At 37.1% G+C, this 22,175-nt stretch overlaps 1 protein-coding gene across 1 annotated transcript in view; it reads left to right on the top strand.

Annotated features, from left to right (window-relative positions):
- Positions 1-22,175, top strand: part of sdk1b (sidekick cell adhesion molecule 1b) — a gene marked incomplete at its 3' end in the record, with an annotated part of 336,422 nt that overhangs the window by 131,129 nt on the left and 183,118 nt on the right. Inside the window, exons 3-5 of the mRNA XM_079811264.1 lie at positions 29-135; positions 2,251-2,398; positions 16,777-16,910. Of these exons, the coding sequence (XP_079667390.1) occupies positions 29-135; positions 2,251-2,398; positions 16,777-16,910 (389 nt within the window). The remainder of the gene's footprint in view (positions 1-28; positions 136-2,250; positions 2,399-16,776; positions 16,911-22,175) is intronic.

The raw sequence follows: 22,175 nt of genomic DNA, 5'->3' as shown, positions 1-22,175 counted from the left end.
AAATCCCAACTCTCTTTCTCTCTTCCAGGTACACGATCACGTCGTTAAACCGCGAGGATGCGGGTTTGTATCAGTGCGCTGTGAGGAACAGGATGGGAGCGCTGATCCAGACGAGAGCTGATGTTCGCGTGGCTTGTAAGTACATGTGTATGTTGTTAGAAAGGGATTCCGGGAGGCTGAAGCACAAATGGATTTCACACATCACCACACTCACCTAGAACACACACATATGCATGTAGTACAGGGTCCCATAGGGGATGAACTAGAAGTGACATTCAGGAAACACTCCAGTCATTTCTAAATATGCTGTCAATCCAGTACACTTTATTTAGTCTTTGTAATACAGCAGGTTTATGGGACACATATACAAGTATATTACAGAAAAATCCACTGGAGGCCATGTGTTAAAATAGTTTTACCATGGTCAACGGGTGTTGAGTGCCTTAAACGTCATTGACTGTGATAAAATCATTATACTGCAGAAGCTTACCCCCTACACGGGTCTGAGCCGGTTTTGGGATCTATCATTCTGCCATTAATTACTCACCCTCGTGTCCTTCCAAACCCTTAAGACTTACGTTCATCTTAGCAAAACAAAAGAAGATCTTTTTAATGAAATCTGAGAGCTTCCTGTCCCTCCATGGACAGCCTATGCAACTACTGTACCACTTTTCAAGTTGCAGAAAGGTAGTAAAGACATCATTAAAGTAATCCATGTGACTCCAGTGGCTTAACGTGCATTTTTATGAAGTGTTGCAAGTGTTCTGTTTGCGGAAAAAAAAAAATCCAACGCGTTCACACGTCTGCTCTCACATCAACGTGCATGCATCTTGATGCTCTCGTGAATGTGCGTTTAAAATGTATATTTTGTGAATAAAGTCCAACATTTTGTAAATAAAGTGGTAAATTATGTTTTTTTGCTCAAACAAAGCACTCGCGTCCCTTTATAATATTGAGGATAAACCACTGGAGTCACATAATGGGGGTTTTCGCACCGGAGGAACCTTTTCATAGTTCCAACTATTGGCAGAAGTACCCGGATTTTGGTGTGTTCGCACCGCAGGAACTAGGAATGATTTTAGCTCTAGGAACTCCTTTTGGGGGAACTAGTTTAGCTGTTACTTCCGAGTAGGGTCTAACACAGCACAATAGGAACTACCAGTGTCGTAAATGTACGCTGATTGGCCGAACGCACGTGAAACACCAGCACCCGCCATTTTTAAAAAGCCGTGGAAACACACAGATTATAGCCTATATATTTACTCCAGGTAATAGATGGACCTCTCCACCTTTATGCTAAAGAGAAAATCCAACGCAATTTTGAGGGGACCAAACGAAACATGATCATGTATTTCTGCTCATGTGACACCAGCCACATATATATGACGCGCCAATTCGTATGCCATTTTGGCGTGCTATCAAGACGCATAATCGTTTTTTAGCGTGTTTATCAACGCCGTTTCATTCTATCCCCCTACACTGCCCCTACCCCTAAACCTACCCATCACACACACACACACACACACACACACTGCCCCTAAACCTACCCATCACAAGAAACATTCTGCATTTTTACATTAAAAAAAAAAACATAATTTAGTATGTTTATAAATCCATTTACATTGTGGGGACACACACACACACACACACATAATGGTTCGTTTCGGCGTAGACATTCACGCGGAATCACACGGCGTAGACATACACGCGGAGATGATGGTTCGTTTCGCCGTACACATACACGCGGAATCACACGGCGTAGACATACACGCGGATAGCTCAAAATGCGTACAGATAACACACCATTTGGCTTTAGAAAGTGGTGTGTATGTTTACGCAAAGTCATGATGTCATGTTGATTAATGAAAGAATTAAACATTTTAAGTGAACTATCCCTTTAAGATTGTTTTAACAAAATGACAGCAAAATTCTCCATTTACACATTTGGCACATGATAATAATAATAATGTTAATATTATTATGTCTCAATAATAAAATAAACAGATTACTTAAATAATTTATATTAATACATTTCAATAGTATTATTACTATTAATATTATTGTATATATATAATATTAATTTCCCATCCCTGGGGAATGTGATAGCGAATGGACCGTGAGGGACCCCTTTTTCTATGTTGATATCAGCAAAAGAGATGCTAAATGTGCCTCATATTGCAGTTGAAATCACAATCGCAATGTGATTTCTCTCTCTCTCTCTCTCTCTCTCTCTCTCTCTCTCTCTCTCAGACATGGATACATTTGCTGAACTGGAACAGAGGAAAACGGTCTCTCAGGGAAGAGCCGCCATCCTGAATCCCCCTGCTGTGAGCAGTTACCCTCGCCCTCAGGTCACATGGTTCAGAGACGGCTTCAAGATCATTCCTAACCATCGGGTGTAAGTTGCCATTTGACATTTTGACATCTGTGAGGCTTGTACTGTAAAAAGTTCAATGAATATTGACAAAAAACCTGCTCTAATGTATTATGTAAATGATTTTGCCTAAAAAGGACGCTTAAGTCATCTATCATTTGTTTTCAAATCCTGTATGACTTTCTTCTATAAAAGAAGTCTTTTTGATGAATGTTCTGCTCATTCTTTTCAGTAGATAGACAGTGAGTGAGTGAGAACTTAAGAAAATAAGAAAAAAGGCTCCATAAAGAACGTATCATAAAAGTGTTTTATACGACTCATGTGAGGAACAGTCGTGATTTAAAATTTCTCTTTTTTTAGTACGGAAGTAAGTCAGTCATACAGGTCTGGAACGACACGAGGGTGACTAATGATAACAAAATGTTCATCTTTAAATTAATTAATCATTTAAAGGATCAATATGTTGACAACAACCTGTTTAAATTCATTATGTAAATGTATTCCTGAAGCAATTGTCTGTCAAAAGTCTGTACACTCTGAAACTCACACACACACACACACACACACACACACACACATGCTTGGATTGAAAATAGTGTTACATCAATCACTGTCTCCTGTCTTTAGACTGATTTCATCAGTTGGCCCCCACGGCAATGATGTGCTTTATGACATTCATTGATTCTCTAAATGAAACCGGCACATCCTGCAGTTGTTGATGCCACGCTCCAGATTCTTGGACTGTTAGTAGCGGGGTCGACACGTCTACTCATCAAGCTTTACTGTCAGCATCTGAGGATAGCTCACCTCGCCGGCTGTCAGTCAAACGGTTGTCATGGTACTTATGAGACGGTCTTCATTTCAAAGGCCACTCGTACGTGAAATGCGTTACTCTATCAAAGAAACAAGATCTAGAGGAGAGAAATAAATACTCATGTGTGTCCAAAGAAATACACCCACCCACAACTAGCACAGGGTTGTGAGTAGAGTGCAAATTGTTTAAGCAAAACACAATGTAGTGTGATTTATCTTTAAAACAAGTAAAAGAAACTAAATTCAAATGTTTTCTGAAAGCAAATCCTAATATCTTACACATTTGTGGAAATTCATTTTTTCATCCCTGTGTTGTTCCAAACTTGTATGACTTTGTTTCTTCTTTGGGACTCAAAGGGACATTATTTTATTTTATTTTATTTTATTTTTAATTTATCACGGTAACACTTTATTTTAAGGTGACGTAGTTAGGTGTCACTACATGTACTTACTGTAGTAATAACTCTATAGTAAGTGCATGTAGTTAATTAATATTACTGAGCATTTATTTGAGTAAGTACAATGTAACTGTCACCTTAAAATAGTGTAACCTTTATTACTATTATTTTTCAAATGTGTGGCTTTGTAAGGAACGCAAAGTTTAAATTTTACGATTTTATGTTTTTAGGTCTTTAAGAAACGTGGAAGACAATTTAGTGGACATCTCAAGGCCTTAGAAAGTCCTGAATTAAATTTGAACCATAATACCTTTTTTTTTTTTTTTTTTTTATCCTTCTATCCTTCCTGTCAGCTTTCGATCTCTCTTTGTGCTTGAACGTGCTGGATTTACATCACTAACAAATCTGGGATTAGCTCTTTGTCTTCATGTCAGTGAACAGTTGGAGACCTTTTAAAAAGACTACAGAGATTTCCAAAAACAGATTTTCCCCAAAAAAATAAATACATAAATAAATAAAAATTGTGTTATGTGCAGGTATAATTTGGGTCTAGTTTAGTAGCTTGGCTTGTGTTTTGAGTATACATTGAAGCATGTGATTTCTAAAAGAGTTGCTCTTATCTGCATGAAATTTCATTTCCATGTTCACTCTTTCCTCTTGATTACTCTTTGAACTTCTGATCTCCAGACACACACTGCTTTTCCCTTCATCTGGTTCTCACTCTCTCTCTCTCTCTCTCTCTCTCTCTCTCTCTCTCTCTCTCTCTCTCTCTCTCTCTCTCTCTCTCTCTCTCTCTCTCCATCCCTCCCTCATTTAGTTTTTTTTTTTGCTGCTGTTTTCTCTTCCTACTCTGTCTGATTGTGATAATTGAATTGGCTCTTTGGTTCCCTAACACAGTGGAACATCGTAGATTGGACCACAGTGTCATCAGGCTTTCCAACCAAACATTCACACACAAACTCACTTGACATTTGCCACAAACGTTCTCAGACTTCTGTGGTCATCAAATCACTTCAGTGAAACATGCTGACCAAGTTTGCACTCTTAAGAAAAATGGTTCTCAACAGTACCAGATTAGGGTTTTTTGGCTTATAACAATATAAGAACCTTATTTGGTGATGAACCATGATTTGAAAGTGCTATATAGAACCTTTAAATAGTTTATTTTCATTAGTATTAGTTATTTATATTATGTATTAATATTATGCTTTACCCATCCTATCTACTTGGTCTTGTAATACCTTGTAGCCTCTATTAGGGTTTTTTATTAAAAAGCTGATGGCAAGTTGTGTCAAACAGGTACTTTTTTATTGACATGAAATTGTAGTAAAAATTAAAATGCTTTAAAACATTTATTAGCTAAATACTTCAATAAATTATAATTTACATTGAACATAAAAAAATACAAAAAGAAATAAAACACAAGGGGAAAAAAACATGATTGGTAGGAAACCATGCAGTTATAATTTTGAAAGTTAAAATTGATAGACATTTTAAGCACAGTGTGTGTTGTTGGATTGTTGAGCTCCAAGCAGTCAATAAGGAGGTTGTTTTGAAATTCGTTTTTGACAGTTATAGATTTAAAAAGCCTAAGGCGGGAAATAAAGAACCCCAAACTCCAACAGAGAACCATTTCAGCATGTACAATAACTGTTCTTCAGGACAATATGGTTCTAAATAGAACTGTTACTTTAGGTGCTTTTACACCACCGGGCCAAACCGTTCTCATTGCGTAATGCTGGGTACACACCAAAAGATTTTTTACATCTTATAAGATTTTCAAAATGTGATAGACCACAAACATGAGGACAAATAATCCTAGATTTAACCGTTTTGCTCCTATAGTGTGTGGTGCACACCACACACGAACAGATTTTCAACCAGAGTCCCGACTGTAAACACAGGAAATCTCACAAAATCTCGCGAGACTTCAGAATAAGCATGGTGGATGATATGCAGGAAGAAATTGCGATGATAGTGTTTGGAACGATTTTCACAGAAAATGCAAAAAAAAAAAAAAAAAAGGGTTTGGGTGAAGTCATGGAGACGGCGGGAACATGGTCTGTACATGTTACAGAGTGAGCATAAATATGGGTCCTCGTAATGTAGGTCAAACCAGTACACATACACACAAACAACATCTACTCTGTTGCTATAGCTACCTGGTACATCCATTGCAGACGCTATTTCTGACCAACTCTTCTCCTTGTTCAGTCTATGATGGAAGTTTTTACATGACACGTTGTATGAACATTCGTGCTGTTGCCACAAATCAACTAGATCAGAGGTGTCCAAACTTTTTTTAAAGGGGGCCAGATTCGATGTTGTGGACATACCCGGGGGCCGGTCCCTTTTCTACTTCTATATATATGTATATATATATGCTATATATATATATATATATATATAAAATATGTAATTTTCCTTAGTAAAAGCATCTTATATATATATATATATATATATATATATATATATATATATATATATATATATATATATATATATATATATATATATATATATATATATATAAAGATGCTTTTACTAAGGAAAATTACATATTTTTTCTTGATTCTTGGGGGAAAAAATCCCCCAAAAATCCCCAAAATTCAATGAAATAGAAAAATAATCTTGTTTCTGTTTGGGACAGAAACAAGATTCCAAACAGACACATTATATATTATCATACAAAAGCGTCAGTCGTTGCCTTGGTAACACAACGGTTTACTGATGAAATGAGATGTAAAAAAACGACTGACATCTCAAGTCCTTAGAAAGTCCTGAGTTAATTTTGAACCACAATACCATTTTTTTTTCTTTTCTTATTTTATCCTTCCTTTCAGCTTTCAATCTCTCTTTGGTTACATTATTACAATTTTAAATAACTGTTGTCAATTTCAGCAGTCATTACTCCAGTGTTTTGTAAAATGCTGATTTGGTTCTCAAGAAACAGTTATTATTATTAATGTGGAGTTGTGTTACTTAAGAGTTTTGAGGAAACTGTGATGTATTTTTGGTAGAATTCTTCGATGAATAGATAGTTGAACACCTAGTATTAATTAGAACAGCATTAATTTCAAATAGAAATCTTTTTTAAGATTATAAATGTCTTCACTGTCACTTTGGATCAATTTAAAGCTACACTGTGTAACTTTTCCGTCCACTAGAGGTCGCCTGTTCAAAACAAAGGCGTAGTTTGATGACGCCACGTTTGAGCGCAGAATCTTGGGACATGTGGTTTTCACCTCACAGCCGGTGGAAAACAGTCAGGATAGGACTCGGGCAGAAATCATGTTCATGGATGCGATTATTAACATTACTGTAGTCTGAAGCAGAGCAGGAGCGAGTGTTGTGGAGCTGAGCAAGGCCGCAGGAGCGATTGAAGAGCGGGACTGTTATTATGGAATAGTCGCCGGCGGGACTTTTATTATGACACGGTTGCCGGCGCCACTTCCTCTTTTCCAGTCATGAGTATGAGGTCACGCAACTCTGTTTATCGTATTAGATATATCGTATTAGAGTGTGTTGAAAAGGAAGTTATGACGTTCGCTCGGCGGCTGCTATGACACTTGTTCACACTGCAGTGAGAGTAAAGTGTTTCACTGAATAAAACCGGAAACCGAGGATGACGCAGATATGACGCAATCGACAGGCGACTCCCTCACACGCATAGCTCACACGTCCCGGCTCCTTGGTTAAAATAGCAATTTCTCACGATTTACAAATAGTTGGAAACATTTGGGATATTCTAAGTACTCAACTGAACAAAATATATAACACTGGCCTAGTGGTTTCTGGATATTTTACTGCAAAAATCCTACATAGTTCACCTTTAATGTGTCCTTGCTGAATATTTTCTTTCAAAAAATTAATGGTAGTTTAATTCTAAAGTACTAGACGATAAAAGGTTCTTTGTGTAACTTGTATTTCTCCAGTGGCATCAGGCTGTAACACCCTGTTGGGCTCTAATTGTAATCTTTATTTTTAAGTGCGTGGCCTCATAAACAGATCTGCCTGAGGACATGATGTTGAGCAGCTGGTGTCCTATTGGTGACACAATAACCTGAAGCTGACTGCTCTGAAGCCTGCAGTGATGATTGTGGACTTAAAGAAGGACACACAAACCCCCACAACCCTAAACATCAGTGGCTCAGCTGTCAACACCCGTTGAGTCCTTAAGTTCGCCCTTAAGAGGGAAGCAAACACTGATACTGTCGTAAGGAAGGATCAACAGAGGATGTATTTTAAGTGACAGCTGAAGAAATGCAGTCTGCCACAAGCTTCTACACAATAGTCATAACTGTTTGGTGCAGGTCAGTCACTGCACAGGAACACACTGCCCTGCATCATTTTAGGGTTAGTTTCCCTAAAAATGAAAATTCTGTCATCATTTACTCACCCTTATGTTGTTCCAAACTTGTATGAGTGTCCTTCCTCTGTTGAACTAAAAATAATATATGTTGGCAACCAGACAGTTGACAGTAGCCATTGACTTCCATAGTAGGAAAAACAAATACTATGGAAGTCAATGACTACCGTCAACTGTCTGGTTACCAACATTCTTCAAAATATCTTCTTTTGTGTTCAACAGAGGAAAGACACTCGTACATGTTTGGGACAACTTGAGGGCAAGTAAATTCCTTTTAGGTAACATTTTTGGGTGAACTATTCCTTTAAGGCAAACAGGTAACAGGAAAACTGCACAGTTGCAATATCTTAAACAATTTACAGTACCGTTCAAAAGTTTGAGGTCAGTGTGTTTTAATGTTTTTATAGAAAATCTCTTATGCTAAACAAGATTACAAATATACAGTGATATTGTGAAATATTATTTCAATGAAAAATTTCCATTTCTATTTATAATATTTTAAAATGTAATTTATTCCTGGATGGCAAAGCTACATTTTCAGCATCATTACTCCAGTCTTCAGTGTCACATGATCCTTTAGAAAGCATTCTAATATGCTGATTTGCTGCTCATTTGTATTGCTTAATATTTTTGTAGAAACAATGATACATTTTTGTGGGTTCTTCAAGTAATAATAATTAGGTTAATTTCTGTTTGGGTTGTTTTAATTAGGGTGTATTAAATTAGCATTAGATAATGTATTATGAAATAATATGAATTAAGAATACATATATAAACATTGAAATTAACTATACAATAATTCTTTAAAAATCTAAACTTTTAACAAACTAAACCGTTTTTTTTTTAAAATCTGGACCTTAAAAACATGATGCAAGACATAATGCACAAGGTAAACACATCCATCTGCCGCTTGCGTATGGACCAACCGTTTTTTTTGATGTACTGTGTATGGCACAGATGGAACACACAGCCCATTAAGAAGACAAAAATACATTGAATTGAGCCCACCTTGCCTCCAGGACATATAAAAGATTCAACAATACCTTCATGCGAGTCATCACCCCTTTGAAATACTTTCATAACCATAAGAACAAAAATAACCATGCACAAGAACAGTAACCCTCATTAACTACCGAACAACATCCCTGCTAAACGCTGGTTGTTGTAGGCTAGCATTTACAGCTGGAATTCAGCACCTGATATTAACTCCCACATTAAACCACGGCACACAAAGGTCCTCCATTGCATAATTACTCATTTTATGCAATGACCCTGTAGGAATCTTTAATATGTGCACATATTTTACCAATTTACAGTTGCATTTGATGTATTTTCTATGATGAACGTGACTGAACAATATTCAACAAAATGCTTTTCTGCTTTTATATTTCACATTTTGCATTCTTTTTGTGTGCACAGGTATGTTTATTGTGACCTTGGGAGCAATTTGACAAGTCAAATTCCATCTAAGTACAGTTTCCTGGCTTAGAAACTCAATTTGTCATCTCGCTGTCTGTGTGACTTTCTTTCCAATGGTCCTCTATTTTCCCCTATTGTCACCACCTTATAATAATTTCACCACTGCTGTTAAGTATTTAGTGCACACGTTGTGTATAGTTTTACTCGTTGACTGCCAAAGCTACAGTTGGTGTATTTCCAGTGAACAAAAGCGATTTCTGCTCCACTAGCAAGACAAATCAGAATCATGAAAGTAATTATGCTTTCCAGGTTTTTCCAATCGCACTTACTGCCCACATCTGGCATTTCTAAGAGGCTGCTCACACAGAATGTGTTTTTGCATTCTACTGCATGTTTTTCCGTTGTTTTTCTATGTAAAAATGCACTAGACAGACGTGTTTGACCATTGCTTTTGCGTCTTTTGTAACGCCTCATGCATAAAAGTGTTCTAAAAATGCAAGTGAACCTCAAAGCGCACAAATCTGCCCTCTGGCTTGGCATCATTTTGTTTACCTTACATTTTCTATATAGACTACTGTCTAAAAATATGAATAATGTTAACAAATTATACATCTGTTGAAAGGTCTAAGAGTTTCGTGTCAATCTATGCTCTCTGTTTTACAATATAGATGCTCCATCAACAGTAACATTGTAATTTGTGTCTGTACACATTTCTTTTAAAAACGCTCCTCTAAACCTTGCTTTCTTTTCATTTCACTACACTGTGTTCTGTAGAGAATGGGCCCTAAGCAATGTGGTCTCGCCCCCAAGTCATGCTATTGGTTGAACCATATGTTCAAACAGACAAAACAATGTTAAAACATGTCGAAAAGTAGACAAGGAGCCAGTTAGTATTGTTGTTTGGCTAGTTAGTATTGTCCAGTGGCTCGGGCATCTGTTTCGGATGCCTCCTGGATGCCTTCCCGGGGAGGTGTTCCAGGCATGTCCCACCGGGAGGAGACCCCAGGGAAGACCTAGGACACGCTGGAGGGATTATGTCTCCCGGCTGGCCTGGGAACGCCTCGGTATTCCCCCGGAAGAATTGGAGGAAGTGTCTAGGGAGCGCAAAGTCTGGCCGTCTCTACTTAGACTGTTGCCCCTGCGACCCGGCCCCGGATAAGCGGAAGATGATGATGATGATGAGTATTGTCCAGTTAGCCTCTGCTGGTTGATGCTGTAACTAAACCAATTGGCAGCAAAATAAGCTGTCTGTTCTGACAAAAAAGCAATCAACTTAGAAACCACAAACATCTCATTATAGATATACATAGTAGATGTTTTACAACTTAAAGGGATAGTTCAGCCAAAAAATGGTCCCCATTTGACTTCAATGGGGTCCAATTCTTTTGTTTTCTACAGAAGAAAGAAAGTCATCCGGGTTTGGAACGATGTCAGTTTTGTGTTAACTATCTCTTTAAATGTGTTTAAAATTAGCTCAATTGAATCTGAACCATAACACTCTTCACCTTACCCTTAACTTTCTTGCCTGAATGTGTTAGTTGAAGGCCTAAGATATCTTATTTTAAAGTTAAAGCTGAAAGTGTGAAAACATCCCATGCTGAGATTTTTCCACTGTGGATTTATTTTGGACGGAGTGCGAGACCTCTTTTTTCATTTTCCCTTCCCTTCCCTCTTTTTTTCCCCCTGGATGGAGAGGCTGGAATTAAAGACTCTGAGTTCAAAGGGATTTTTTTTTTTCATACAGGAGATAGATTAAAACGCTTATTCTTGACGTTTTCAAGTGGTTTCTCTCTTTCCCCGTCTGTCCTCTCTCTGTCTCTCTGACTTTATTTCACCTTGAGCTCCATATGAACAACATCCAGTGCCCATTAAATATCTCAGAAGCTTATCCTTTTCTCCATCTCTCTTGTCTTACCGTTTGTTTGCTTGTCTGATTCTCATTTCCTGCCCTAAAAGCTCTTCCATACTGAAGTCAGAGTATAGGCTGTTTAGTTTATAATGGTTCCTCCTCTTTCACCTTGAGTTTGTATGTGCGTACATGCATTAGCAAATGTGTCTAGTAATCAAAACGAACCCGCTCGCTGAAATGTCGACAAAAGAGCTCTATATATTTAAATGTGGACAGTCACCCATGACTGGACTTTATTGACATTACACGGTGGCTCATGCATTAAAACACTGAGCTCCTCTGTTTGAAGATTACTGTAGGCTTTGGCCACCATTTCTGCCATTGCGTCAGGATTTGGTGTGGAGAAATTGTACACTTACATAAATGAATCATGTCAAAGTCACCATGAATGTTTTTTTCGCCAATCTTTGTCATTATTTGAGTTGCTACAGCATCATTTTTATTCTTAGATGTAATTTAAATTATTGAGGTTGAGTTGAAACAGTACCGAAAGAGTGCTCACAGCAGCCCTACAGTGTGTGATCCCAACTGTATCCTTCCACCTGGAATTTTCGCCATGTTTTATGGTTATATAATGGAAATGATAACTTTACCATACAAGTACTGTAAGCAGAGACTCCTGTACTGTCTTGTTAAAAGGGCCGTTCACTCAAAAGTGAATATTCTTTCAGCATTTACTCACCCTCATTTTGTTCCAAACCCCTAAGAATTTTTCTCACTGGAATACAGAGAACTTTCAAAGACAGTAACAGAGCTCTTTTGTCTTTGTTTTTTTTAATGCTATTACAGTGAAAGGAAACCTTCAACTTTTACAAGTATCATTAAAGTTCATATAACTTGTGCACTTATTAGACTACAAAATGAACTACAAAATGTCTTGAGCAAATATAACAATAAATAAATATTGATTTGATGTTGTTAGGGCTGTATCCCATTAACTATAATAAATGCCTGTTCATTGGTTTCAAACAGATCTTTCAGATTATAGATTTCTTTTCTTTTTTTTTTGGTCTTCCAAGCTAAAATATCAATATCATCATATATTTGCTATAGCTGTTGGGTACAGAAGTGAACACAATTAAACCACACTAGCATACATTCTGACTATATAATACACTGCCCGGCCAAAAAATAAAGTTGCTGGATTGGATCATTATTGCAGTGATTTTTGTGTTATATGTTTGGCAACAGTTCTCCCAACCCTAATTGATGGAGTGTGGAGCTTTTCATTTCTTAAACAACCATGTAGGAAGACATATTATGGCCATATTCCAGGATGACAATGTCAAGATTCATCATGCTCAAACTGTGAAAGAATGGTGGGGAGGGAGCATGAAGAATCATTTTCACGCATTAATTGGCACCTCTGAGTCCAGACCTTAAATTGAAGTCTTTGGGATGTGCTGGAGTAGACTTAACAGAGTGCTGGAATCTTGCATTGTCAATACAAGATCTGGACCAAAAATGAATGCACCTCTTGATGTAAATAACATCACAGCATTTATTTTCATCAAGAGGTGCATACATTTTTGGTCCAGATCTTGTATAATCTTATAGAGACTCTTATATACAAAACTTTCTCGTTCTCGAATCTAATCTCTCTCGAGATCCTTTCCAGCTGTACGATTTTCTCCCAGTATCAGCACTTATCATTTCACCGTTTGTATCATTATGCTTGACCGTCATGGTGGTCAAGCAAATCCAACATTTTATTCGTTTTTTAGATGAGAATGTAATTATTTAGACCAAAAATATGTGACTTTAAATGCTTTCGCAGATATGAGCCGTCAGTGGCCGTTCAGTGCTCATGTACCTGCAGAGAACAGCTTCATCTCGGCCAGTCCTTCTGGAATTTGCAGCTGTTTCGTATGAAGATAGTGGTTAAACATGAGATATAATTAATCTGGGGGATATCAAATGGGCAAACTTTGGTCTTATTAATTTGTTACTTGTTCCAGGGCAAATTGATTTGGTTAAAGGTCCCATGGCATGAAATTTTCATTTTATGAGGTTTTTCAACATTAATAGAGTTCCCCTAGCCTGAATATTGTCCCCAAGTGGCTAGAAATTTTGATCGGTGTAAACCGAGTTCTGGCTGTCTTTCTCTGCCTTTGAGAAAATGACAGGCCAGACGAGCTGATCTTGAATTCTCCTGTTATGACGTCATAACAGGTACGGTTACCTCCCTTTCCTCCGCCCAGAGAATTTGGCACGCCCATGCGAGCGCCATATTTGTTTCTCCTCGAGAGATCATGGCTTGTGAACGAGTGAATGCTGGCAGTTTCTCAGTGTTTGGATGTACAAATGAAAACAGAAGTCTTTTTTCAGTTCCTTCTGATCTGTGATTTCTGATGTGTAGCTAATTATTCAAGTTCACACAGAACTTTATTATTCGTGCACAAGCTGCAGCTTCTCTCTCTCCCGACAGAACGGTGTTTTCTATCTTGTGAGTCAGTGTTTTTGTACGTCCTCGTCGTGTCTATCTGTTCTAAAATGTGCATACAGTCGTGAGTTTCTGCTCAACGTCGGCAGAGCCACATCTTTGGAGATAAACTTCACGCACGCCGAGGCTCGGGCTGCACTGGCCGGTCGCCCTTCAACATTACCGACCCCCAGTACTGCATCTTGCCCACAGCGGAGGCACCATACGCGGCGTGAGATTAAGCAGAAGGGGGGTAAGCGTGAGGGTCTCCGGGCTAGGCTAGCCAGCTATCCCCACAATAAACTGGATTACATTCGATTACTGCTGTTGCGTCTTTGTTTGCGCTGTGTACTCAATGCGTGTCACTGATGCTTTTCATATGATAGGACAATATCTTAAAATAATGCTATAATCAACACTTACTCATAACTCGTTCATCTCCTGTAATGGTACATTACATGTGTAACAAAGTTGGTAATAAGGAGGAAGACAGACTCGGTGTGACTGGGACTCGTGTTTATTCAGAACTCTCAGATACAAACAAAAAAAAACTCGCGCTGACAGCGCTCTCACAACTCAGTACAATATCACTTTGTTAGCAATCTCTCCGTCTCTGGTCCATTGACGTCCGGTTCGCGAACAAAACGTTCTTTTGAACCGGTTCTTTTTAGTGAACCGGTCGAACCAGTTCACCAAATCGGACTGAATCATTCTAAACGGTTCGCGTCTCGAGTCAGCGCTGATCCATCATTTACTAAAGTTACTAACTTTCTGACATGAGTGACAGTCCCTCCGACTAGAAATAAACGAATAACCTGAAGTATATGCTAGTAACTACAACAGTTCACTGAACTGAGACGTGCTGAGAGAACTGATGAGAAGTGACATCCGTCTCTCTGGCAGGCCGCAGGCTTGTGCCTCATAGACCTCGTTAAACCACGCCCCCTCCGCTCATTTCAAATGCAAAGATGTCAGCCAATCACAACAGTGGCCGTTTTTACTGAAGTCTCACAGCAGACACGGCCCTTGAAACAGGGCATTCAGCCAGAGGGCAAACATCAGTATAGAAAAAATGCCTTTTTATTTCTAAATTATTACATTTTATGATGTAAAAATCATACTAACAATATAAGTACACCTCAGAATACATTATAAAATAAAGTAAAAAATCCATGCCATGGGACCTTTAAGGGCTAAGGACCCTATCATACACCCAGCGCAATGCGACACAAGGCAAGTATTTTTTGCTAGTTTCAGCCCGACGCAGTTGTCATTTTCACGTCCAGCACCACATTGTTTAAATAGCAAATGCACTCGCACCCATCTGTTTGCCCCATGGGCGTGCTGGTCTAAAAACGTGCTGGTCTGAAAACGAGGTGTGTTTAGGATTGTTGGTGCCTTGCTATTTTGAGGCAACTGAAAACGACTGCTCCATTGACCAACAAAAACCTGTCAATAGCGCAGTATTTTTTGTGTTATTTAAAGGGCGTGTTAGTAATATGCACCTATAGGTGGGTGCACAATGAGAGTACACTCTGCTTATTACACACACAGGGACACAGCAGCACACAAACATTTTTAAATATTAAAAATAAAAGGATTCCTCTCTGGAGAAGCGTTCAGTCTTTCCACTTGCAAATAGTGAATCCGCTATGGTGCAAGCCCAACTGGCTTTTAAAGGGAATGGGAGATGAGACTCTGATTGGCTTATTGCACGTTATGGCCAAAACACACCCATGACTCAATAAGAGACTAGGTACAACCCTTTGGGACCATGCGCCTGGCGCGCCGACCATTTTTTTTCCGTCATTAATTGGATTCGGACACGCTCTAAGTGCACCTGCGCCATGCACTTCAGACAATGCGCTCAGATCATTAAAATAGGCCCCATTGTTTCATAACTTTATATTTTTTATTTAACTGAAATCCTGTAGGCTACTATACAGCTGCTTTTGTACTTTTGACTGAACTGTTTGCTTGTGTTTATTTCCTATTATACAAACTTCTCATACTTTTATAATGGCTGATATTGTTTATTTAAATATTATTGATCAATAAGTAATATTTTATATAAATAACATGCTGTATTTGCTATTGAGAAAGGGTCTGTTTGTGATTGTGATTTCGACTTCAGTGAAAGTTAGCTACATTACTACACCATTAGATGGCTGTTCAAAGACTTTATGATTGAGTAGCAAAGACTTTTAGATTGAAATGGAAATAAACAAGGACGTTTTTACTTTAAACAACTCCTTAAGATGCATCTTACAAATGCATTGACTGCTATTGTATTTACTGCTACTCGTGTGATTATTGCTCATGTGTAAGAAGCTGTAGGTATTTTTTGTTCGTTTCCTTCACTTTTAGACAAGTCACTTTCAGTAGCAGTCAAAAATCTCTCTGGAGTTCTGACAGACAAGAATGTCATTTTGTCCAGGCTTTCTGCAGGTTCACTGGGTGTGGCCTGTCTGTTGTGGTGGTGACACTTCTGTTATAGTGACTACAGTGTGGAGCTCTTAGTGCTTTTAAAAACTTGCCTCATATAAAGGTGTGATTGTGTCATGTGTGTGTGAAAATTTGAAAGCGCTATTGACGTTTCTCACAAGAGCGCTATTGAACACAGGCCATAGAGGAACATGAAAGCCCACTCTCCCTTCTTTCCTTATTTATTTTGTTGTGTTTTTCTTTGGAGAGTTATTTTTTTCCTGTCCTCAGAGGACTAAAAAAAATATTGGTTCAAAAAGTGGCAAAAGCCTCGGTTAATGTATGTGGACGTGTATGCGTGTTTGTGCATGTTCATTTTTCATTGTGTCCAGTGATGTATTGATTTGTGCACGTGTGCTGAAACAAGTAATTATCACGTTGCCCTCTCGCCGATGAGACCATCCAGAACTAAAATAATAAAACGCTCATGCGCTTTCATTAGCACTTCACCTGGCTCAATTTTACAAATAAGCAAATTGATTTGGTACAGGTCACCCTGAGATTAGAAAGGAAATGAAAATGCAAGTGGACAGTCTTGTTTACCATTCTGTTTACCATGTGTTTTGTGTGTTTCTCATTTGGTTTCAGAGCAATAACATTGGACAATCAGCTCGTGGTGTTGAGTACGACAACAGCAGACGCAGGACGATATTATGTACAGGCTGTTAATGAACGTAATGGGGAAAACAAAACCAGTCCTTCCATTTACCTGAGTATAGCAAGTAAGTAACTGTTTTTGCAGTATATACAGTATATGTGGCTGTGTAATAATTGGATTTATATTTACAACATACAGTGTATATATATATATATATATATATATATACAGTGTGTGTATATATATATATATATATATGTATGTATATATACACTGCCCGGCCAAAAAAAAGTTTTTGGATTTAAATTGGCAAATGCTTAAGAGTCAATGATTGGACCATTATTGCAATGCTTTTTGTGTTTCTAGCATGTTATATGTTTGGCAACAGTTCTTCCAACCCTAATTGATGGAGTGTGTAGCTTTTCATTTCTTAAACAACCATGTAGGAAGACACATCATGGCCATATTCCAGGATAACAATGTCAAGACTCATCAGGCTCAAACCGTGAAAGAATGGTTGGGAGGGAGCATATCAATGTCATCATATCCAAGTTACCCTCGATTTCAGACGCTTTTATACATTGCAAAGACGCTTTAATATGTTGTAGTGTTAACTTTGTCACCTATTTTTTTATTTAGTCTTAGTCTTGTGCCAAATGTCCTTGTTAGTTTTAGTCATATTTAGTCTTTCACATATCTTTTTTTGTTAGTCAAGTTTTAGTCGACTAAAAGTCTCATCATTTTAGTCTAGTTTTAGTCAAGGGAAAACTCAATATATTGTGTGGCAAAATAAGTTACATAAAATACATATAACCTGCATAATGTATGTTCCACAGCACCATAGCTAACTCGTTGATTTACAGCATAGAGGCCTAAAATCAGTATTAGCTTATGAGATAATGGGCACAAATATCGATTTCAATCTTGATTCAGTATGAATTCGTATGTATATAGCATACTGTACATATAAGGAAAAATAAGTTTGCCTTTTAACACTATTTTAAACTTTTTGGGGGTTAAATTATATTTGCTTGCATTCTTTACTAGGTAACACTTTATTTTGATAGTCCACTTTAGACATTCTACTAACTATAAGTAACTTTGCAACTACATGTCAACTAACTGTCATTAGAGTATTTGTAGACTTAATATTTACTAAAACTTTATATTGTTGGTCCCCAAACAGATATTCTACTGACTATAAGTAACTTGGCAACTACAATTCAACTTATTCTACTAACCCGATCCCTAACACCTAACCATAACCTACCAGCCTACTGACAGTCAACTAATACTCTAATGACAGTTAGTTGACATGTAGTTGCAAAGTTACTTATAGTTAGTAGAATGTCTAAAGTGGACTATCGAAATAAAGTGTAACTCTTTACTATTCCCTATTATCAACATTTTAAAATTTCACAAATAAGTAAGCAGTTATGATCTGCAATATTTTTTTGAGCAACTAGACTACATGTATATTGATTAAAGAGCCATACAGGCACCTAGTGGCATTACAAGTGAAAATTATTATTTTTCCAGCCACAAAATGACTCTAATTTGCCTCTTTGCATTGGAATTCTCTATTTTAACCTTAATTACTACACTAATTGTAATACAAATAATACAAATATTAGAAGAAAAATGTTGCAAGTGGTCATTAATGGACCATAATTATTGCACAAATAGTATTTAATACCAAAAGATCTCCTCAGAATATTCAATAAATATTATTGAACTAAAATATAGGCTATTTATTTTAAAAATGTATTAGTTTCACATTTGACAACCAATGAGTACGAGTGTGACTAATTAGTAAGGAATACCTGAGGGCTAAATACAAGAAAAACATCAACATTAATGTTAACAATGTTGCATCTCTACCACTCTCCCTAATAAAATGATACTGTAAATGTGGCTGACGTAATAATCAATGCACACTATGCTGTACTGTTTACCAAAAATTGCTGCAAACACCTGTATAGTGAAGCTGTTGTGTAACTTACCGCGGCTCATGCCACTCAAATGTATTGACACAACGCTAGAAGTATTGAGTGCTCCATGAACCACGTGACCGCACGCGCCGCCGCGAGATGACAGGCTGGCAGCAACAGGAGTATGAGAGAGACCTGTACTTGAGCAACAGCACAAACTCTTTCGGAATATTTTTTTGAAAAGCTGAATATTCTATCTCATGATGTAAAAAGTAGAGTGTAGACGAAAATGAAGAGAGATTTTATCAAAACATTTTAGTCTCGTCTTTTTTCGTCAACAATAATGCATGTTAATTTAGTCTTAGTCTGCGTTTTTGGACATTGGTGTAGTCTCGTCATCGTCTCGTCTTCGTCATGGAAAAAAAGGTTGTTGACGAACATATTTAGTCTCGTCTCGTCTGACGAAATTAACACTAATATGTTGTGTGTTTTATAGCTCAACACAGTTAGTCTTATTGTTTAAATCGCGTTTTCTTGATTTACTGCGAGTACCATGTTTTACCATGCCTAATATCAATCTAGCTTACTGCAGTGTACAACAAGTGTCTCATAGTAGCCATTGAGTGAACGCACAGAGTAGCATTATAACATAACTTTCAACACACTCAAATGTATCTTATATGATAAAACAGCACTGCGTTGCCCCACATACGCATGACCTGAAGAAGTGGAAGCGGTCGTCTGCGGCATAATAAAAGCTCGGCAAAATCAAGGCATCATCAAGCTACGCCTTTGTTTTGAATAAGCGACCTGTAGCGGTGAAAAAATACATATTGTGGCTTAAGATATATCATGCCCTTAGGCACAATAAGCAGGCTAACATTCAGTACATTCTATAGCTTTCATACCATTTAAATATATGTATATATATATTTTTATTTTTATCTATATACTGGTATTTTAGTGTGTCAACATCAATGCCATTTTTGAGGGGTGCGCATGTGCATAAATGCGCAAGGGAACCAGGGAATATGACGTAGAGGGAACCTGCGATGAATCAAACATCAAAAAAAGCAAAAGAACAGGGAACAAAAACAATGAAGTAGTCCTAAATTCGTTACAGCAGCATGTCAGAAAAACTGGGAGTAAGTGTAGGCCAAATACTGCATGTTAACGTGATTAAAAAATGAACGGCTTTCTGTTGTATGTAAACGAGCTATAATAAAATTAACATTAATTGCGATTTCAATACTATTAATTAACAGAAGTTAGGCCTATTACTCCACCACCTGCATGAACTAACATGGTTCAAACGATGGAAGTGTGACCGGTTTCAGGAAATACCACTTCTGGAAACAGCTCATTTGTTTCTACAACGATACATAGTACTATGGTGGTTGTACAATGAGTTACGTCGTTGTACAGGAAACACACCCAAGATCATTAGGTACAATATGAAATAGTGATTAAAAGTCGTTAAAAAACTCCACGGTTCACAATATTAATTCAGATTTTAATCAACTGCTGATCATTAGGCATTATACGTTTGTTAATGACGAAATAGCGAAAGTTATTTAAACTGCCCAGCCCTATATATATATATATTAGGGCTGGGCAAATTAACGCGTTAACGCTGGCGATTAATTTTTTCAGCTTAACGCGTTAAAAATATTTAACGCAAATAACGCAGCGTCCGTTTTTATATCCATTTTTGCTTAGCGTTACATGATCACCACGCTCCTATTCATGTAAATGCTTCCAAGCGCGACAAGACAAGAGAGCGCGCTGTATGCCAGTGTCCTGTCTGTGTGTGTGTGTGTGTGTGTGTGGATGCGTCTCATGTCAGCTAATCAAGGGACACTGACACACACACACACACACACACACACACACACACACACTCGACGCACAGACAGACTCGCGTCAGTTTCCTGCTCACATCGAGTTCTCTTTTGCTCTTGAACAAACAATAAAACAGAGGATTTTGAGTATTCTCATATTAGGAGTCTTAAATTAGTTAAATAACATCTTAAATGAACTTAAAGAGTTGTGAGGAAATGAGATGTGCGGGACAGCGCGTGAGATCCGCCTCATGTTCGTCAGTGGCCGTTCTTAAAGTGACAGGAGCACTGATGATGCCTGTCAGTAGCCTAATGTTCATCAAAGAACAACGGGAAAAGAGAAAATTGTAGCTTCAATGATGATTAATCTATATTTAATTTATTATTTATGCAGTTAAGGAAAGTTTGATAACTATCACATTTCTGTATATAACAGGGAAGGCCATGGGTAAATATAACATTTATTATTTTGGGTTTATGTAGCCTAAAGATTGTTTTAAGTTCACTTAAATGAAAAGTTGTTTTTTAAAGCCTAATAAATGTTGAAATTGGGAGCTTTCAGTGATGCTGTAATGTAACGTCATTAATGTTTCATAGAGACTTTAGTATCAGTGATACTGGCCTTAATTCATAAAAAGATGACAATACAACACATATTTAAAATATGCTGTCTTTAAATTGTTTATACATTAATTTGGAGAGTAACTGAAATTATTACAATATCAAAATATTAAAAACTTAAAATATTAAAAACTTGCGATTAATCGCAATTAATTACAGAAAAAAATGTGATTAATAAGTTACTTTTTTTTAATCGATGCCCAGCACTAATATATATATATATATATATATATATATATATATATATATATATATATATATATATATATATATATATATATATATATATATATATATATATATATATATATATATATATATATATATATATATATATATATATATATATATATATTCTGTGTTCGTATGGTGTGTGATTAAAATTGTGATGTGAATGGTAATATTTCTCATGTTGTTCTCATTCAGATCGTCTCTCTGGGACAAAATATTGACTTTTTTGTGAATTGGATGTGCTTTTAAATTAAACACACTGACCCTCTGATTCACCTTTCACACTTTCAACCATCTCATTTCTCTGTACTGTCAATATGCTGCAGAAACACCCGCTCATGTTGTGTGGCACATTCTTTAGTTTGGTTTTTAAAGGACATTAATTTTGTCTTTCCACTGGGACTGAAGGAGAAAGTTTTAGCTCCTAATTAAAGCTGATTTATTTTATTTTATTATACATTTCTGTTTTAAACAAACAGCTACATTTTAAAGTGCATAAGTACTTTGCAGAAGTCCTTTGCTAAATTTAATTTCAAATGAATGTAAAACCAGAGGATCAAAAGGGTAAGGAAAGTGTTCCACATGAAAATCATCTCTTTTTTAAGTCATTAGTTTTTCTGTAGTGTCAGTCAAATCCATTTGTAGAATTGTCATTTTTCCTGATCAAAAATTTAGTGGAAGAGGCAAAGGAGACGTTGAAAGTAGTTTTAAATGACCCGAAATTCCACAAACAGAGTTTTGAGTTGAATGAATATGACAAGGACT

This window comes from Gobio gobio (genome assembly GCF_949357685.1).
Source record: "Gobio gobio genome assembly, chromosome: 3".
Taxonomy (NCBI): domain Eukaryota; kingdom Metazoa; phylum Chordata; class Actinopteri; order Cypriniformes; family Gobionidae; genus Gobio; species Gobio gobio.
The sequence above is the reverse complement of the archived record's forward strand: the minus strand, read 5'-3'. Positions and strand labels throughout refer to the sequence as shown.